The 17026-nt window shown below is 38.4% G+C and overlaps 1 protein-coding gene across 1 annotated transcript in view; it reads left to right on the top strand.

The window, feature by feature from the left end:
- The first annotated feature begins 2825 nt into the window (after positions 1–2825).
- LOC146003760 (U3 small nucleolar RNA-associated protein 14 homolog A) overlaps positions 2826–17026 on the top strand; it is a 38995-nt gene continuing 24794 nt past the window's right edge. Inside the window, exons 1-3 of the mRNA XM_083142174.1 lie at positions 2826–2896; positions 7043–7231; positions 13933–14134. Of these exons, the coding sequence (XP_082998300.1) occupies positions 7116–7231; positions 13933–14134 (318 nt within the window). The 5' untranslated portion in view covers positions 2826–2896; positions 7043–7115. The remainder of the gene's footprint in view (positions 2897–7042; positions 7232–13932; positions 14135–17026) is intronic.

Raw genomic sequence — 17026 nt, 5'->3', positions numbered from 1 at the left:
AATATGGGCTGCTTAGGAGGAACACGGTTCATAATTTTTTGGTAACGTTTTGTAGTTAGTAATCGGGAAAAGGAAGTTTTAAGGTGCGGAAATTTTTTTTCTTTAAAAAAAAAACAACAGAAAAACGTGTCCAGGTTGGGTGGTATTGAAATCGTAGCAACGAAGGAAAATGCATATTCCTGCACAAATCTAGTGAAAGCAAAAAATGCCTATGTTGTTTGGTAGCTAGGTTTAGTTCTCTTAGCCTAAATAATAATTAGTCATTGTATTTATGCTAATGAAACCTAACCTAACAGGCCTAACCTAACCTTGTACGCATTCCTCGAAGAAATAATGAAAGAAACTGTGCGTAAGCAATATGGACACGAACAAATGGAGATATGCATTGCTTTTAGTAGCAGGAAAAACATTTTTCATTGTATTTATGCTATTGGAACCCAACCTAACAGGCCTAACCTAACCTTGTAAGCATTCCTCGTCTGAAATAATGAAAGAAACTGTGCGTCTGTGGGTGGAATCCGGAGCGACAAATCAACTCGAATGCCGTGAAACGAAGGGTCTCACTTATCGCACATCACTTGAGCGTGTAAACAATATAGACGTGAACAAATGGAGAAATGCATTGATTTCAGTAGCAGGAAAAACATTTTTTATGTGCAATAATATAATAGTAATCGTAAAAGGAACACCGGAAAATGGAAGTAGAAGGTACGTACTTTCAGGGGATATAAATTTTGTTCGTCTATTTAGAGGAAAAAAGCAGCCCATGTTCTGCAGTGAGACCGTCATTTACCATATCAGGATTCAGTGGCATAGCAACATATCGCGAGGCCCCCATTAACATACATTTCACGCCTTTCGTTGGTATCGGGGGTTACTCGTCACTCCAGAGGTTTCGAACATAATTCAAATATGATAATACATGCCAGTTCTTTTCCTAAGTATTAATATATGATGCATTGCTTTATTATATTGTAATTTAATTATTTTTTACAATTTTGAAACTAAAAACACGGCTCCGGTACCCTTTTCTACACCCTCGATTTTTCGCACATTTCAAATATTCTCGTTACAAAAATTAGTTCTTCATAATAAACGATGTTTCTAAATAGCGCGGAAAGTAATTTTTTAGATCTACGTGCTACGAAACTTACGTTTTTTATGGAATTAAAATTCCTTGCGTAACGTCAAAAAGGTTTTTCAGAACTTTATGATGGCGAATGATTGATTCATGTCACAGGCGCAAGTCTGAAGATTTCGGATCATCGATTTATGTCACAGGCGCACGTCTGATTTTTTTTCTTTTTCTTCTTATGATTGACTTGTGCAATAGGAACATTTGCGATTGCGATATGTCTTCATAATGAAAAAAAAAATATTTCAAAATTCGAGGGTATAGAATAGGGAGCCTTTTTACTTGCCTCAATTTCAGATTCTCCCTAGTCATCCTTTTCTTTATTTTAATTTTTTTATTATTATTATTATCTGACACACAAAATTAGGGTATTCATGGTTGGTCACCTTGTTTAATGACATTTTGCATAAGCGTAGAACAAAATTTTCGCACGTGTGAAAGGTAGCCGGGGTGATTCACCATCACAGAGAATTGATTATTAGCACCAACAATGTTCTCTCCAACAACTGACTGCACCTACTAATAAAGCTCATTAGAGAGGAATCGTGCTTGAAAATTTTCGCATGAATACCAACGTAACAACAAAAAGAAAACTACTCTGGGGTGCTGCACCATCTAAGGGATGAATTTCAAATCTCAATGTGAATCCATACTAAATCTTCATGGATACGTTAGAAAATTAGCATTTAAATTTCTGACGAAATTTATATTTAATAATTTTCCTCACCTTATAAATGTCTTTCTCTGCTTTTAGGGAGCTGAAAGCTGAAGTTGTAGGAAGGAAGGAACTGCTAATAATATCCATGCCCTTCTTGATTTGAAAACAACGCATGCAATAAATGCCTCACTCTTTTTTCGTGGCAGTATTGTTAACATATTAGAATCGGGGAGTTCTTTTATTTTAATAAAATAATAATTGGCTAAAATCGTCCAACCAAGTTATCGTGATTTTTTCGTAAATTCTTTACATGAGAAATATGACAATAATTTTTACTTTTTTGCGCCCCCTTAGGCTTAGGACTCGCCTGCCTGTATGTTACGCCCTGATTTGACATTCAAATTATAACGTTTATCTAGAATTTAAAACCAGTTAAAACAGAATGTTTTATTTTTTATGCCCGCAAGCATCAGCATTTAGCATCTTTTCTAACTTCTATTTATTACATTTTTCGTATCTACCCCATTGGACGCTACACCGCTTCAAGCTCGAGGCCCCGATAGGTCGCCCACTTCGCCTACTCCTTGCTACGCTACTCTCTGCAGATAGCACAGCAGATAGATGACGTTTCAACATGGCGGATCATGTTTTGAGCGCAACGCTGGCTTCGCAACTTTGGAAGTCTCGTTTCTACCTTAAATTGAACGCGGGAACTTGCAGCGGTAATTCTTCTACGGTGTAGTCTTTAAAATTGTTGTGAGTAAAATTTAGTGGAAATATGTCCAGCCTAAGTATGTGTAATTGCGCATGAATGAATTGTAGCTTATTAGTTTACGGTGAAAAGGCTAATTTCTTTAGACGTTAAACACCAATAAATATGAGTAGCATACTTCCTTGTTTCTGAACACAATTGTGGGCATGAAACGTTTTTATAAATATACCTAATGCTAATTAAAAATTCATAAGATATTTCACTTAATATTTCAATATTTACAAAGAAGTGAAGTTATAGTAGTATTAGCTATCTGTTAAAACTACATGTGTTTTTGTCCGATGGACATTTAATAAGGTGAAAATATATGTGTTATTTTAAATAAGAACCAGTAAGTAATATTAAATGTTTGTTGAGTTATTAATATCTCTATAAATAATCTGAGTAATTATTAATAATTATAAGTCGTTGGAAATTACATGAAGTTGTCTTTAATGACATTCTCTACAGGTTTTCCCTGGTTCCCTCATTCTCTTGACGTCGAATACATTTGTCTTATTCTACTATTTCTAGTGAATTCTATGATAAATTCACAAAAAAGCGTGAACAGGATATTTTTATTTCCTTTCATCGACCACCTCGTTTAGTAAGTAGTAACTACAGATGTCAACCCACCATCGGTTGTTTTACTCGCTATCAAACCTACCCTAAATGTATTACTTCTAACACCGTTAAAATAATCTTGCAAATTATTTCTATATTACTGTAGTATTGTCTGGAACAACTGGCATATTTCTTGTTCGAGTCATAATCGTCCCTCCCAGATTTCACGAAAATATGCCATGGGTGATTGGGCGCTGTTAATAGGCAATAGTGACAGAATAGTCATGCAATCTAAGAAAAGTAGAAACATGTAAAAACATGTCTGAAAAGTTACTAACGGGTAAATTTCTCGTAAGCGACAGACGGATTTCGGTAAGAATTGACAATCTAGAAAAAGGGTACTACTTTACTATACCGGAGACACCTACCAATGATTTATTTCGCAATTTTTTACATTGCTAACGTATTATTCTGCATTGCAGAACATTTCTTAGGTGAAATAATGAATTTCTAACGAAAATAATGTCTATTTCTTACAATAACAAGTACTTACTGTTGTTCCTTATTTCCCACAAACATTCCACGGGCAGCCCCAAAAACCATTGACGTTAGCCCAAAAATTCACGATAGCTCCACGAACCAACATGGGGACGAGGTATGCCTACTAGGTTAGGTTAGGCCTGTTAGGTTCGGTTCCATTAGCACTCCTTTCGTTCAATTTAGCATATACGGACAATACGAAAGCGTATTGTGCTCTCGTGCAGAAAGCAAATGGCGGCAGCAGCAATAGCGCGTCGGAAATAGATTTTTGTAGAAAACCACATGCATTCGCATTAAAATGGATCAAAACTACATTCCCGAACATCAACAAGGTAAATTTCTCGTATCGGACAAACAGCTGAAATTTCCTACTTCTTTTGATTTTAATATTCGTACTTACGTATTCTGCATTGACAAACATTCCTGAAGGTGAGACTTCGCTAATTTCACCGAAAATAGCTATATTTGCGACATATCGAGTAAGTTTTCTTGGTTGATTCTTCCCTTCCGTAACACGGGAAATGGCCGTCACAGTTTCACCACCGTAGTCCATATGCAATGTTTCCACCCCACCACGCGTAGAAAGTGCAAGATAAGCGAAATCGGCACAATTGCTCATTATTTACCGGTGAGGAGGAATGTCGAAAATGTGTTCGGGAATGTAGTTTTGATCCATTTTAATGCGAATGCATGTGGTTTTCTACGAAAATCTATTTCCGACGAGCTATTGCTGCTGCTGCTATTTGCTTTCTGCACGAGAGCACAATACACGCTATTGCTGCTGCTAGAAGCCGATGTTGTCCGAATGTCGGAAACGTGTTCGGGAATGATAAATTGAACGAAAGGAGTGCTAATGGAACCTAACCTAACAGGCCTAACCTAACCTAGTAGGCATACCTCGTCCCCGTGATGGTCCGTGGGGCTTTCGTGAATTTTTAGGCTAACGTCAATGGTTTTTGGATGCCCCACTGACCATCACAGGGACGAGGTATGCCTACTAGGTTAGGTTAGGCCTGTTAGGTTAGGTTCCATTAGCACTCCTTTCGTTCAATTTAGCATCCTGCACACGTCATTTTCAAAACGTTGATCACGTTCAACTGATTTATTTAAACGTGTGACCCGTTACATAAACGCATATTTGGAAACACTGGCCCAGATTACGTCATCACGCACAGGCTACATCCACCTGGAAGTAAATAGATGCAAGAGCTCTCGTGCAACGGTCACACATTTATATCGAAAAAAAGATGATTAACCAGCAAAATTCAATGAACGATGCGAGAAAACACTTCCCCGAACTTCCACAACTATAAAGAAACTGCATTCGGTAAGTAATTTCTCCTGTAAATTTGAAGAAATCCGTTTGTCCGATACGAGAAATTTACCATCAACAACGCTACAGAAAATGATTTGTGTAAGTACTTTCTCCTGTAAATTTGAAGAAATCCGTCTCCGGTATAGTAAAGTGTTACCGAAAAAGTCTGTAATTTTGTTAATTTTCTGTATACTAACTCATTTTGGCCTCCTAATCACGAATCTGTTGTAAAAAACCGGGTACTACTTTACTATACCGGAGACACTGATCAATGATATATTTCGTAATTTTTTACGGTACTTGTTTACTATCCTTCGGACACATTTATTAATTTTTACGGAAGAAACTACTTACCGTAATAAGTTCCTGTAGGATTGTCGAACATCGGGAAGGTGTTTTATGTGATGTGGGAATGTTTCATAGCTGAAATTCATGTTGTTCGTTGAAAATTAATTCTCCGACGGAGAATAACGTTTGGCGCGTACACCTTCGTACACCGTCGTGACTATCATGATGCGTCGTGATTGTGTTTTGTTCATGTTCATTGGGTATCCAGTGTGTCGAACCATCTGTGTTTGCAACGAGAGTTAGAAGCATGACGTGTCCTGGATGCGTGGTGAAGTTTGTACCGATTGTGGAGGATCCAATGGGTTTTCTAATTGAACACGGGGTTGTGAAGAAAGGAAAGGAATATCGTGTTAGTATCAGGATCTAGAAATTGGAAATAATTGCGAACCATTGACGCTAGCCCCACGAACCATTGGCACGTGGTTAGGTTAGTTCAGTTAGGTTAGGATACATAGTTAAAATTTGGTGTCGTGTTAGTATCAGGATCTAGAAATTGGAAATAATTGCGAACCATTGGCACGTGGTTAGGTTAGTTCAGTTAGGTTAGGATACATAGTTAAAATTTGGTGTCGTGTTAGTATCAGGATCTAGAAATTTGAAATAATTGTGAACCATTGACACTAGCCCCACAAACCATTGGCACGTGGTTAGGTTAGTTCAGTTAGGTTAGGAAACATAGTTAAAATTTGGTGTCGTGGTAGTATGAGGAATATATATATTTGATTGTGAAACAAAAAAAATTGCGAAAATCGACAGTTTCAATTCCGAAAACTAACTCCTTATTTTCGCTTATTTTGCAATTTCTAGATGTTTCCCACTTATTCCAGGACGGATAGCCGCAAAAGCGATTCACGGATAGAATAGAATAGAAAGTACGAATATTCAAATTAAATGAACTAGCAAATTTCAGCCATCTGTCCCTTACAAGAAATTTATCATTGCGAAATATTAAATGTAACCAACTTTCAAACTGCGGGAAGTTCAAGGGGTTGTGAGGAAACCGAAAGCTTTAAAAGCTTAAGTGTTATCATTGTTTACTATTTTCTACGGAAAGAAGTACGTGGTGCAAAGTGGATTTGTGAATAATGCAACATGTGAAAATTGTTTCAGTCATCCGCGATCATCTGCTGCATTACACACACATTTGACAACAGACCAAATGAAGTTCAAAATAAATGAACAACTGTGCCAAGACATTCATCTTTCCCCTTAGAGATGTTAAGGAAACAGTGTGTGGTAGAGTGCTCATTTCTTTCAGTATAACATACCATGTAGAAGCAATGAATTCTTGGTTTTCTTAATTTTTCTGGATCTGCTTCCCTAATGGAAAATGTCACCGCAGGCCACTATACAAAATAGTTTTACTTAATGCCAAGGTGGGCTGATGCAGTGCCCCTGGCCTGGTTGGATTCATGGCTTTCTTAGCCTGTATTGAAGGAAAAAAATGCTGAAGTCTGAATTATTCTTAGTTTTGTCTACCCCTGCATATTTTAATGCCTCAAACAGTTCCATGCCATTTCCCTCGGTATTTAAATGTCTTCTGAAAGCTACACCTTGCAAGATACTTGAACTAATACATGGTAATTCTGTAAAAGTTATCTTAGACTGAAGTGAACGAAAATAGTATGAAGGCACTGCTTTTAATAACAGTTTGAACACAGAATGTACTGATTGATATGAACAGTGCTTCTTGTCTTATCACTACTCAGAGTTAACTTATGTATTTTGTAGGAAAAATTTATGAATAGCCTGTGTCAGTAGCACAGAATAACTTTGGTTTGCCTTGAATCAAAATATCCTAGAGATGAGTGATGAGGAAGATAATCTCGGCCACGATGGTGAAGAAGAAATGGAAGAAGCAGATGAAGGTAGACACTCATCACTAGTGGAAGCTATCTGCGAGTTGGACAATAAACAACAGTAAGTGCATACATATGTTGTTTAATTTATTACCAGAACAATAACATTACTGTATTTTCTCTTTTAATGAAGAGAATGAAGGTGCTTGAAATTTAATTAAATGTATGAAAATTGGATTTGGAATGGTATGTATTGCTTCATATGGATTACTTATTTAATGGTAAATTTATGTTAATTTTTCTGAACAGATGTTTGTGTAACATCGGTAACGCTTCTGACTACCATGCTCAAGGTCCCGGGTTCGATCCCCGGCCGGTTCAAATCCGGGAACTTTTCTAACGGTGGAAGCGGCCCCGGCACCTACCCAGCGTCGAATAACATGGGTACCTGGGGGAAACCCTGGGGGGTAAAGGCGGTCAGGGGCGTGATGCTGATCACATCACCCCCACTCACGACCGGATCAAGAAAGTGTGGGGCATTACCCCCACACCCCCTATACACCTTCATGGCGTGGTGCTATGCACAGGGGAACACTTTACCTTTACATGTTTGTGTAAAGGATGTGTGATTTATAGGGATGAGCCAATACAGATACTCTCACTGATTTCTACCAATACCGATATTTGTATAATTCAGTTTAAAATAACAAAGACTAGTTACGGAGTCATACTAATTCACAACCTCCCCGATGGCACAGTGGTAGCGTCATCGCCTTGTTATCAAGGGGTCCTAAGCTGCTCGTCAAGTCAACCTTGCAGCAGGTTTTATGTATCAATCCGCGCGAGAACTGAGCTCAGAATCTTCCGTGCCAGTCTTTCCTCAACCGCCGAGCTGCTTACATCGCAGACACTGAGAAAATCCACAGTATTGCCAACCGCACAACACATCAAAACCCGCATGCATGTCAAGTGGAATGTATTTTTGCTTCTCTTTGTCTCCTGAAACATAACATTTGAGAAGTACTTTCGGCGCATAAATTATTTTAAAAAAATGTGTCATTTCTTAATATAAATGCGAAATATCTTCGAAACATGAGAGTATTTTTCCCAGGGGGGCAAACAAGTCACATTTCCCCCAAAAGAGTGTAGTTCCCTAATAACATTGCTTAAATTTGAATTTATTGTGTTAATGCAATAATTAACACATATTATTGTGGCTAAAATGAAATTATATGTGTGAAATACATAATTTTTGGTTGACTTTCATTTTCCAGGGAGGGAACGGCCCCCTTGCCCCCCCCTTCCGGACGCCCATGAGCATGTGTGTATATTTCGAGCACGCAAAAATAAAAATAAACAAAGATATAAGTAAACAACGACAGGCCCTCTTGAATTTAATGACAAATCATTGTTTTTGGTTTATAAAAAAAACGTTTATGAAAACCTTTGTTACTGTAAGACACACGCACTTCAAGTTATACCAGAAAAAAAAAGTATGATTTGTTATTGTGGATATATACAATCAGGTGCATTGCCTGCTGCTATTATTCTGGTTACAATTTATGAATCACTTCACTAAACCAGGATTCAAATCTTGGTCTGTCCATTTCTTGCTAATCATCCATCCCTTTCCTTGCACGGAACAGTAAATATATGCGCCTTCAACAAAGACGTCATTGCCGTCAGTGGGTGAAACAATAAGCCTCCCCCTTCCCTCTCCCTTTCTCGTCGGTTTCTTCAGCCCTGGCGGTGGTTTTGCATGGTGATATATATATATAAAAAATCAATATAACGCCCACGCCCCTCCCAGAGTTAAAGCACGTCTGCTCCAAATAATAAACATGTTTCTTCTCACGGGGATATCTTTTAATACCGGGGACATTCTTTTGTAGTCAAACAACAAACAATCGTTTCCTCTTCCTAAACTCAAACCGCAAATCATTCAACACCCGGGATACAGTTCGTGCGCCCATTGACGGCAAATCACCTCACGCCCTGTTTTACTTTGATCTTGTTTCCGTAAGGAGGATTATGCATTTTAAACAACTTGCTTGATTTGAAGAGCTTTTCCCTTCGGATGAAGCCCGCAATAACACTCGCTGAACAGGAGACCTTGCTTGATTCAGCCATTCTCGCCGCTGTATAGCACGATTATTAATCACAATAAACATAGGGTTAAAATAGTGGGATGTGCAACACTGGTATCGCGGACTCCACGCGCTCTGCAACGTGTTCAGTCTTGCTCGACTCGCACTTGGGCTTCAGGGATTCCTCAGCTCAATACAAACTCCAGTTGGCGAATCTGCGGATCCAAGTTCGTCTGCACAGTGATTGCAACCGATCAAGTCCACACCTGCTAATGGATGTATTATTTTGTCTCTATTTTACAAATTAAATAACTGTTTTCTTACAAGTATGCAGTTGTGTCGGAATAGAACCCGTCTGAGTGGAACTATATTCTTGCGCGCACGTTTGGATCTACATATGCGAAAACCTGCTGCAAGGTTAACCTGACGCTTGGCTTAGGTTTGGATACCACTTTAAACTGTAGTTCCAGTCCCGATTAGCCTTACTTTGCATAAAGTAAAACTTAAAACACTAACTCAACCAACTCATACTAATTCATCACATCACATTCCTTTAATGACATTAAATAACTCCCAAATTGTTCTCATGTAACATAATAACACTTTAAAATGTCTTGTGTTGCGACATTTGGCAATTTTTTTTTTATGTGAACTGCGCTCTAGACCCAGAGGATTCAAAAAGAGAGGTTTTTGAAATGTTGCAAGACTTTTTAAAGTGTTGCAGTTACACAAAAAATCCATCCGGATCCGGGTCTGAAAGTTTCGTATCTCAATCCCATTATAATATTACCACACCTTAAAAGGTATTATGATCTTCGATTACAAAGAATTTTTTTGTTAGTCCTACAAGAATTTTTTTCAAGTGTTGTTCCTAAAATACTTTGCTACGCATCGGCTAACACACTCGTGCACAAAAATAATCTTACTTGTTTAACATAAAATGTCAGAGGTGATTTTGTAAATGCCATTGAAACGAATATGTATTCATTCGAATGTATTGGAAATGAAAACACACATAAATGTGAGACATTCCATTCCAGGATGAAACCTTTAACACATATAACAAGATAGAAATGTTATACAAAAATTATACAATTGTTCTACAGTTACAGTTTTACAAATTAAAATAAAACATTATAATATATGCAGTGTTATATAATTACAAAGTGTAAGACTAACAAGGGAGGTTATGTAAGTGTCCCCCTCAGATTTCCACGAAACTTGGCAGGCGTATAGTGGGGCCCAATGGAAGAAATACGTGTTTTTTTGTTTCAGCTAAAAAACTGTTTTAGGGGGCAAAACCCCCTCAAATGTCAAGATGAGGACAAATTGAAGTGAGGATCTGACCCCTGTGTCCCCCTCCGATTTCCATGATACTTGGCAGGTGTGTGTATAAAGGGGCCCAAAGGAAGAAATAAGTTGTTTTTTTCAGCTAAAAACGGTTTTAGGGGGCAAAACCCCCTCAAATGTCAAGATGGACACCTGCCAAGTTTCATGGAAATCGGAGGGGGAGACTTAGACCTCCCTTGTAAGTGTATTAATTAATTACAAATCGCGCACGTGCGCACACACACTATATATATATGTGTATGTATATTATATATATGTATATTAGCAGGTAACAATATGTATTAAGCACATTCTTACTTTCCAAAGAAGCGCATGTGGGTTGGCAAAACGAATCCGGATCCAAAAGTACCGGATCCGAAAAATTTTAGGATCCAGAACCAACCGGATCCAGATTTCGGATCCGCCAGGATCCGGATCTGGCCATCCCTAATATAAACACTATTCATTCTTTTTGTTTGAGTTAACCTGGAAAGGGAGAAAAGCTACGTAAAATACGAGGCACATGTAAAAAAAAAATGGCCAATATTTTTTTTACTTGGGACTGGCAACACTGACGAAGCTGCGCGTGCACAGAAGCATGCTTTAGTATTCTCTGCCTGCAACAGAGGTATATTTCTCAGTGTGGAGGTGTGTACGTGCGAGTAACAAGAAGTTGAAATGTCTGTTGTAATAAAAAATCTCGCCAAATGCGAGGTGAGGTCGGTGATTAGATTTCTCAACGCAAAAGTGCAGTTGACATTCATTGGGAATTCTGTACCATTTACGGACCAACAGTAATGAGTGAAAGAAGGGCAAGGCAATGGTGCCGTGCTTTTCAGGAATGATGATGAGTGGAGCGGCAGGCTTTTTGTTCAGACGGACGACCTTGTGCAACTTGTTGATGAGGAAGTGCGATCCAATCCCCGTTTCACCATTACTGATCTAGGCAAGTCCCATACAGTCCCGATGTTGCCCCAAGTGATTACTTTCTGTTCCTTTATCTCAAAAAGTGCTTGCTTCGCAACGTTTCAATGATAGTGAAGTTCTCAAGACATCAGTTCCCAACTGGCTGAGATCCCAGGCGACAGATTTCTACACAGAGGTCTACACAAACTTGGTCCACAATACCAAAAATGCTTAGACCGTCATGGTGACTATGTAGAAAAATCGCCAGGGTATGCACTTGTATAGCATGATTTTTTTTAGCTTGATTTTATTCTCTGTAATAATCAATCGGCCCTTTTTTTTACATTCCCCTTGTATATATAAATACAGCTATTAAAATAATGCTCATCTGGCCGTCTGTTTATGCTATGCTGCCCATCATTCTCTGTCATTTGCAATCAAAACAAGTCTCTGCGGTATCGGCAGATGCCAACAGTCACATAAAAAACTTACACAGAAGGGAAAAGTACAAGAAGAAATTGTTGAATCCACAACCCTCTCTCCTCGCTTGAATGTAGATAAAACAAAATGAATAGACAGTTACCTTTACCCATCTTCCCAAGAACTGTGCAATCATCTGGCTCGGAAAAATCCCACCATGATTGTAATGCTGGTTTTAAAAGTGTCCATCTTTCTTACCCCACGAATTTGCAAGCGGCAATTAGAAATTGATGATTTCTTTTATTTCCACACAGCCTTTACCAGGTAGTTACATGCCTTCGAGAAGTTTGGGTGCAGCTTTCACTTTGCCCATGCCTTTGTTCATGTCAATCATCTGCTTCCCAGGAAGGTGGGATTTTGTCAAGCATTTCTCAGAAAAACTACATGCTGGACTTCCAACATCTTGCTCTTACAAATCTTGCTCTTGGCTGTGGTTCTAGTGACTCAAAAACAATGGTATCAGTTGAGAAATTCAACCGAAACATCTGTATTGACATCAGCTCAGTTCTACTAATTTATTATTACCTGTAGAGGCTGCATAATTGCTGTTTTTTAAAAGATTGTACATCATTGTCATGTAGTAGTATGCTCAAAAAACAAATTCCTACAGTCTTCAGACTCTTCTGTTGTGGCTGCTTGTGGGATATAACAGACTATTTCTCAGATAAACGATTGAAAGTAATTTGTTTTCCTGGAGTAAAAACAAGGGGGCATCTTGGTAGTCTTTGATAAGAGTGACATCACGAGATTTGCAAGTTCTGAGGTTCTCTCTTTTTTCGATGCAAATTCCGGAGCACTTTTCACAATTTCTTTCTCTTAAGTTTGCCTGGATTCGGTAACATTAAGTTGAGTTTTTAAGTCCAACTTATGGACAGGTAGACTGATCAGGGCTGAACCTACAGTTTAAAGTGGGATCCGAACCACTATATGCCTCCAACAGGTATCGAATCTGGGACCCCTGGATTACAAGGGGATGATGCTATCACAGAATTTTGTAATGTATAGGGAATGTGATGTCATATGTGTGTGGCATTGCACATACTTTTGATGAATTTTTCTAGTTTCCATTTTTCCCTTTTTATACCCTGGCATGTTTGGATTCAGTGTTGTGCTAGCATTTGTAATAGAAAATAAGCTTAGAATACCACTTAGAAAACTTGTACAAATTGTAAAGAACAGTTACAGTCATTCACACCAAGGTTCTTCGGAATTATTTAGGAGTACTTCTAATAGTTCTTTGCAATGAGAGTTTTTTTTTATTCAAAATGGCATTGTCGTCGATGGGAAAGCTTCACAGTACAGTGGAAACAATTAAAAGTGTATTCAGGGGAATTTCCATTCTGGAAATCCTGAAAAAGTCTGGGAATTTACTCTTTCTAGAAATGTCAGGGACATTTACTGTTTTTCTGAAAAAATCAAAACTTTTATAGTAGTGTTCTAAACGTAGGTTTTAAATCAAAGAAGAGAGGACAAGCAAGAAATTTTAAATTTGTCATGGACAAACTATACTTCATTGTGATATACTGATACTACCGGTTGTTACAGTAGTAATTGCATATCAGACACACTAGGGAAAGGGGCCATGTTTTGACATATAGTATTTTCGAGTAGAAATCTACTGCAGCAATGGGCTATTGGAATTTATCACTTTGTTGTTGCAATTTTTGCTTTGGGTTTGGCTGATATTATGATTAATACCCATATTACTAAATTTTACATACTTTTTACATAAAAAATGAATTTGTTGTTTATCATTAATCAATATGTGCATGTTAAATGCAAAAGCTCACACCTGATGCCCCTATCTGACAGTCAATTTCTGTTCAATTTTCTTTCTTGTTATTACTTCTAACTGGGTTAATTGGGATTCTTAGTGTGGTGTTTAAGTAAAGTGTAGTGGCCTTCCTTTACACATGTGTAAATACATGAATTGCCTGGTGTGGAAAATTTTGGTACTTCGTATGGAAAAGTCAGGGAATTTCTTTTGATGCTAAACTGTGCATATTACTTTTTGTCTCAGTGTGAAGCCAGCAAGTCGGAAAGAAGCAAGTCTTCAGGTCTCGGAGTTTCACCTGACCAATCATGGCGGTGTTCACGTTCCGGATCTGGGAAAGGTTCTCCAAGGAAGAGCATCCCATGCAGAGATTTGGCAGAAACTCAAGAAGGTCCACCGTCGCAACAAGACATTGCCCAAGCCACTGGAGAAGCCGGAAGCAGAAAGGGTAGGTTAATAGGAAAGTTGAAGGAATCTGAGGTGTCTAATAGTCTGTGAGTAACATCGCATAGGCTGCATAGAAATTTAAGCGAAAAATGCAAGCTTGACCCGGACTTGAACGTGGATCTTGTACATGCTATGCTATTGTTCTCTTAACTGAGCAGCCAAACCAGTTTCACCTATTTTTTCCCTTTCGCTGTTTTTCCTGTGTGGAATTGTCTGCCAGTGATAATTCAACAGGGCTTTCGAAACATCTTCCTATAATTACTAAATTAGCAAGATAGGATATACGTGATTCAGTAGCAAGTAAATAAAATAACTTTTTTCACTCCTAAAAAGTACATTTTTTGGGACTAATTTTCTTTGAGTTACTGTTTTTAAAAGCTTGCAAAACCACTGATGTATGTTACGAACTAATATTTCAAAATAGCATTTATAGCATTTATTGTTTTGACGACACTTCTTCTTTCCTGAACCTTTCACGGCTAGTCGCTGTACAGCCACTTTCATAAAAAGATTTAGTATATTTTTTTATAATATATTTGTACTGGTTTACGTATTATTGAAGTATGATTAATGTACATGAGTCGTGAGTAAGACATTGATTGGTTTATTCCTTCAGTATCAAATGATATAGATGTAAAATAAGCAACTAAAGGGTCTACCAATTTGAACGTGAGAACTTTGAAAGAGTGTTGTGGTAACACTGGCTGAAATGATGAATTTGAACTGTGACATCTGTGTGCATTAGTCTGTAGCAAGTTATCAACACAATGCAACAACGCATAGAAATTATTCAAATTTATTATCAAAATGTGTGTTCAATTCGACAGACATTTCGTGTAGTGAGAGGAAGTTATGGTCAACATAATCGACCGACAGAATGCCATATTTACCGCCTCGTCGAGAAATTTGAATGAACAGGCTCAGTAGCAAACGAGCAAACATCTGTCCATCGTCAAGTCAGTTGTGCAGCTGAGAATATCGCTTCGGTAAACCAGAGCATGTTGGGCGATTAAAACCTGTCTGTTTCACGGCGTTCACAACAACTTGAACTTTCACAGATGACAACATGACGAATTTTGCATCACAATCTTCACCTAATAGCTTATAAAGTGCAACTGACTCAAGAACTTAAGCCTAATGATCATCGTGTGTTGGGAGTTCGCTAATTGGTCTCTACAGCAGTTGGATGCCAATCCAGATTTTGGCCGGAAAATCATCTTTTCGATGAACCACATTTTTTTGTTCATGGCTACATTAACAAACAAAACTGTAGGATTTGGGCAGATGAAAGTGATTCTGGACGTACCTATTCATCCTGAGAAAGTGACTGTGGTGGTGTTTTCTGGCCAATGGCTGGATCGGGCCTTATTTTTTAGAGGACCAACATGGAAATCATGTGACTGTCAATGGGGAGCGATACAGGAATATGGTGGTGCAGTTTTTGTGGCCTAAACTGGCAAATCTTGACATCAACAGCTTGCAAAACAGTGGAATTATTGCAGGAAAAGTTCCCCGGACGAGTTCTGTCCAGAAAGGGTGATGTGAACTGTCCACCCAGATCATCTGATCTAACACCCCTGATTATTTTCTATGGGGTTATGTCAAATCTAAGGTCTATGAGACTAAGCCACGCACAGTTCATGACCTTAAACGGAACATCGAACGAACCATTGAGGCTATACCACTCAATATGTGTGCAGATGAGCTGGAAAATTGGACATTCAGAATCCATTCCACCCATCGAAGCAGAGGAGGACATTTGAACAACATATTGTTTAAAACTTAATGCCATTGTTTGCTCTTCAAAATAAAATAAAAATATGTCATTATCACTTGTGGTTTTCATTCTATCTAATTTTAAAGTTCTGACATTCAAATTGGTAGACCCTATACTAATTGTGGACAAATGCCAAAGTCTTTTATATATTCTGTTGCAAATTATCTTACATGATGTATATTTCACCAATGGGGTTACTCAAGATAAAATTTTCACCCAGCCAAGGTGGATTTTCGATACCCCTTGCTTTCCACCACTGCCCCCCTTCACTTTTCTACCCTGTTTCCCTGCTTTCCACCTTTATCCAATAAAAAACATGGTGGGGTAAGGTAAAGTTCCCCCTGCATATACAGTGTGTCCTTTAATAACTCGAACAAATATAACAAAAATATTTTTTTTTAAGCCACGGAGTTGTTCAAAACATTAATGATGATGTTCTAATGTGGAAGATGTTCAAAATGTCCTCCATTGGTAGAAATACATCGTCCGGAATGCTGTGGAACAGATTGACAAACATGTGATATGGTTTCCATAGGAATAGCTTTACAGGCAGTCACAATCGCCTCTCTCATGTCATCCAGCGTACGTGGTTTTGTGGCATATACAGTGTTCTTCAGAGTTCCCCACAGAAAGAAGTCTAACGGCGTTAGATCGGGAGATCTGGGTGGATACTCGACACTACCTTGTCGGCCTATCCACCTCTCAACAAATGTTTCATCCAGGAATCGCCACACGTCTCGATGGTAATGTGCACCGTCTTGTTGAAAAAAACAATCCTCACCTGGGTAGAGTTGGTGAACAGCTGGCACAATTGCTTCCCACAACATGTTAAGATACACACACCTGTCACTGTTCTTTCAAAAAGGAATGGCCCGACAAGTCCTCTGACTGACATACTACACCACACTGATATCCCAGGAAGATTAACAGCTTGTTCTTCCATAACATGGGGATTTTCTGTTGCCCAGTACACACAGTTGTGGCGATTGATGGTTCCATTCAATTTAAAAGTCGCCTCATCAGACCAAACAATGAAATCAGTCAACTGTTCATTCACAAAATTGGAGGTGCGTATCCGGATCATCCTCATTTATCACGTGAAGCAACCTGGGAATG

This window comes from Lepisma saccharinum, chromosome 20, assembly GCF_977018435.1.
Source record: "Lepisma saccharinum chromosome 20, izLepSacc3.1, whole genome shotgun sequence".
In the NCBI taxonomy this organism is placed as follows: domain Eukaryota; kingdom Metazoa; phylum Arthropoda; class Insecta; order Zygentoma; family Lepismatidae; genus Lepisma; species Lepisma saccharinum.
This window is presented reverse-complemented; position numbering and strand designations above follow the sequence as displayed.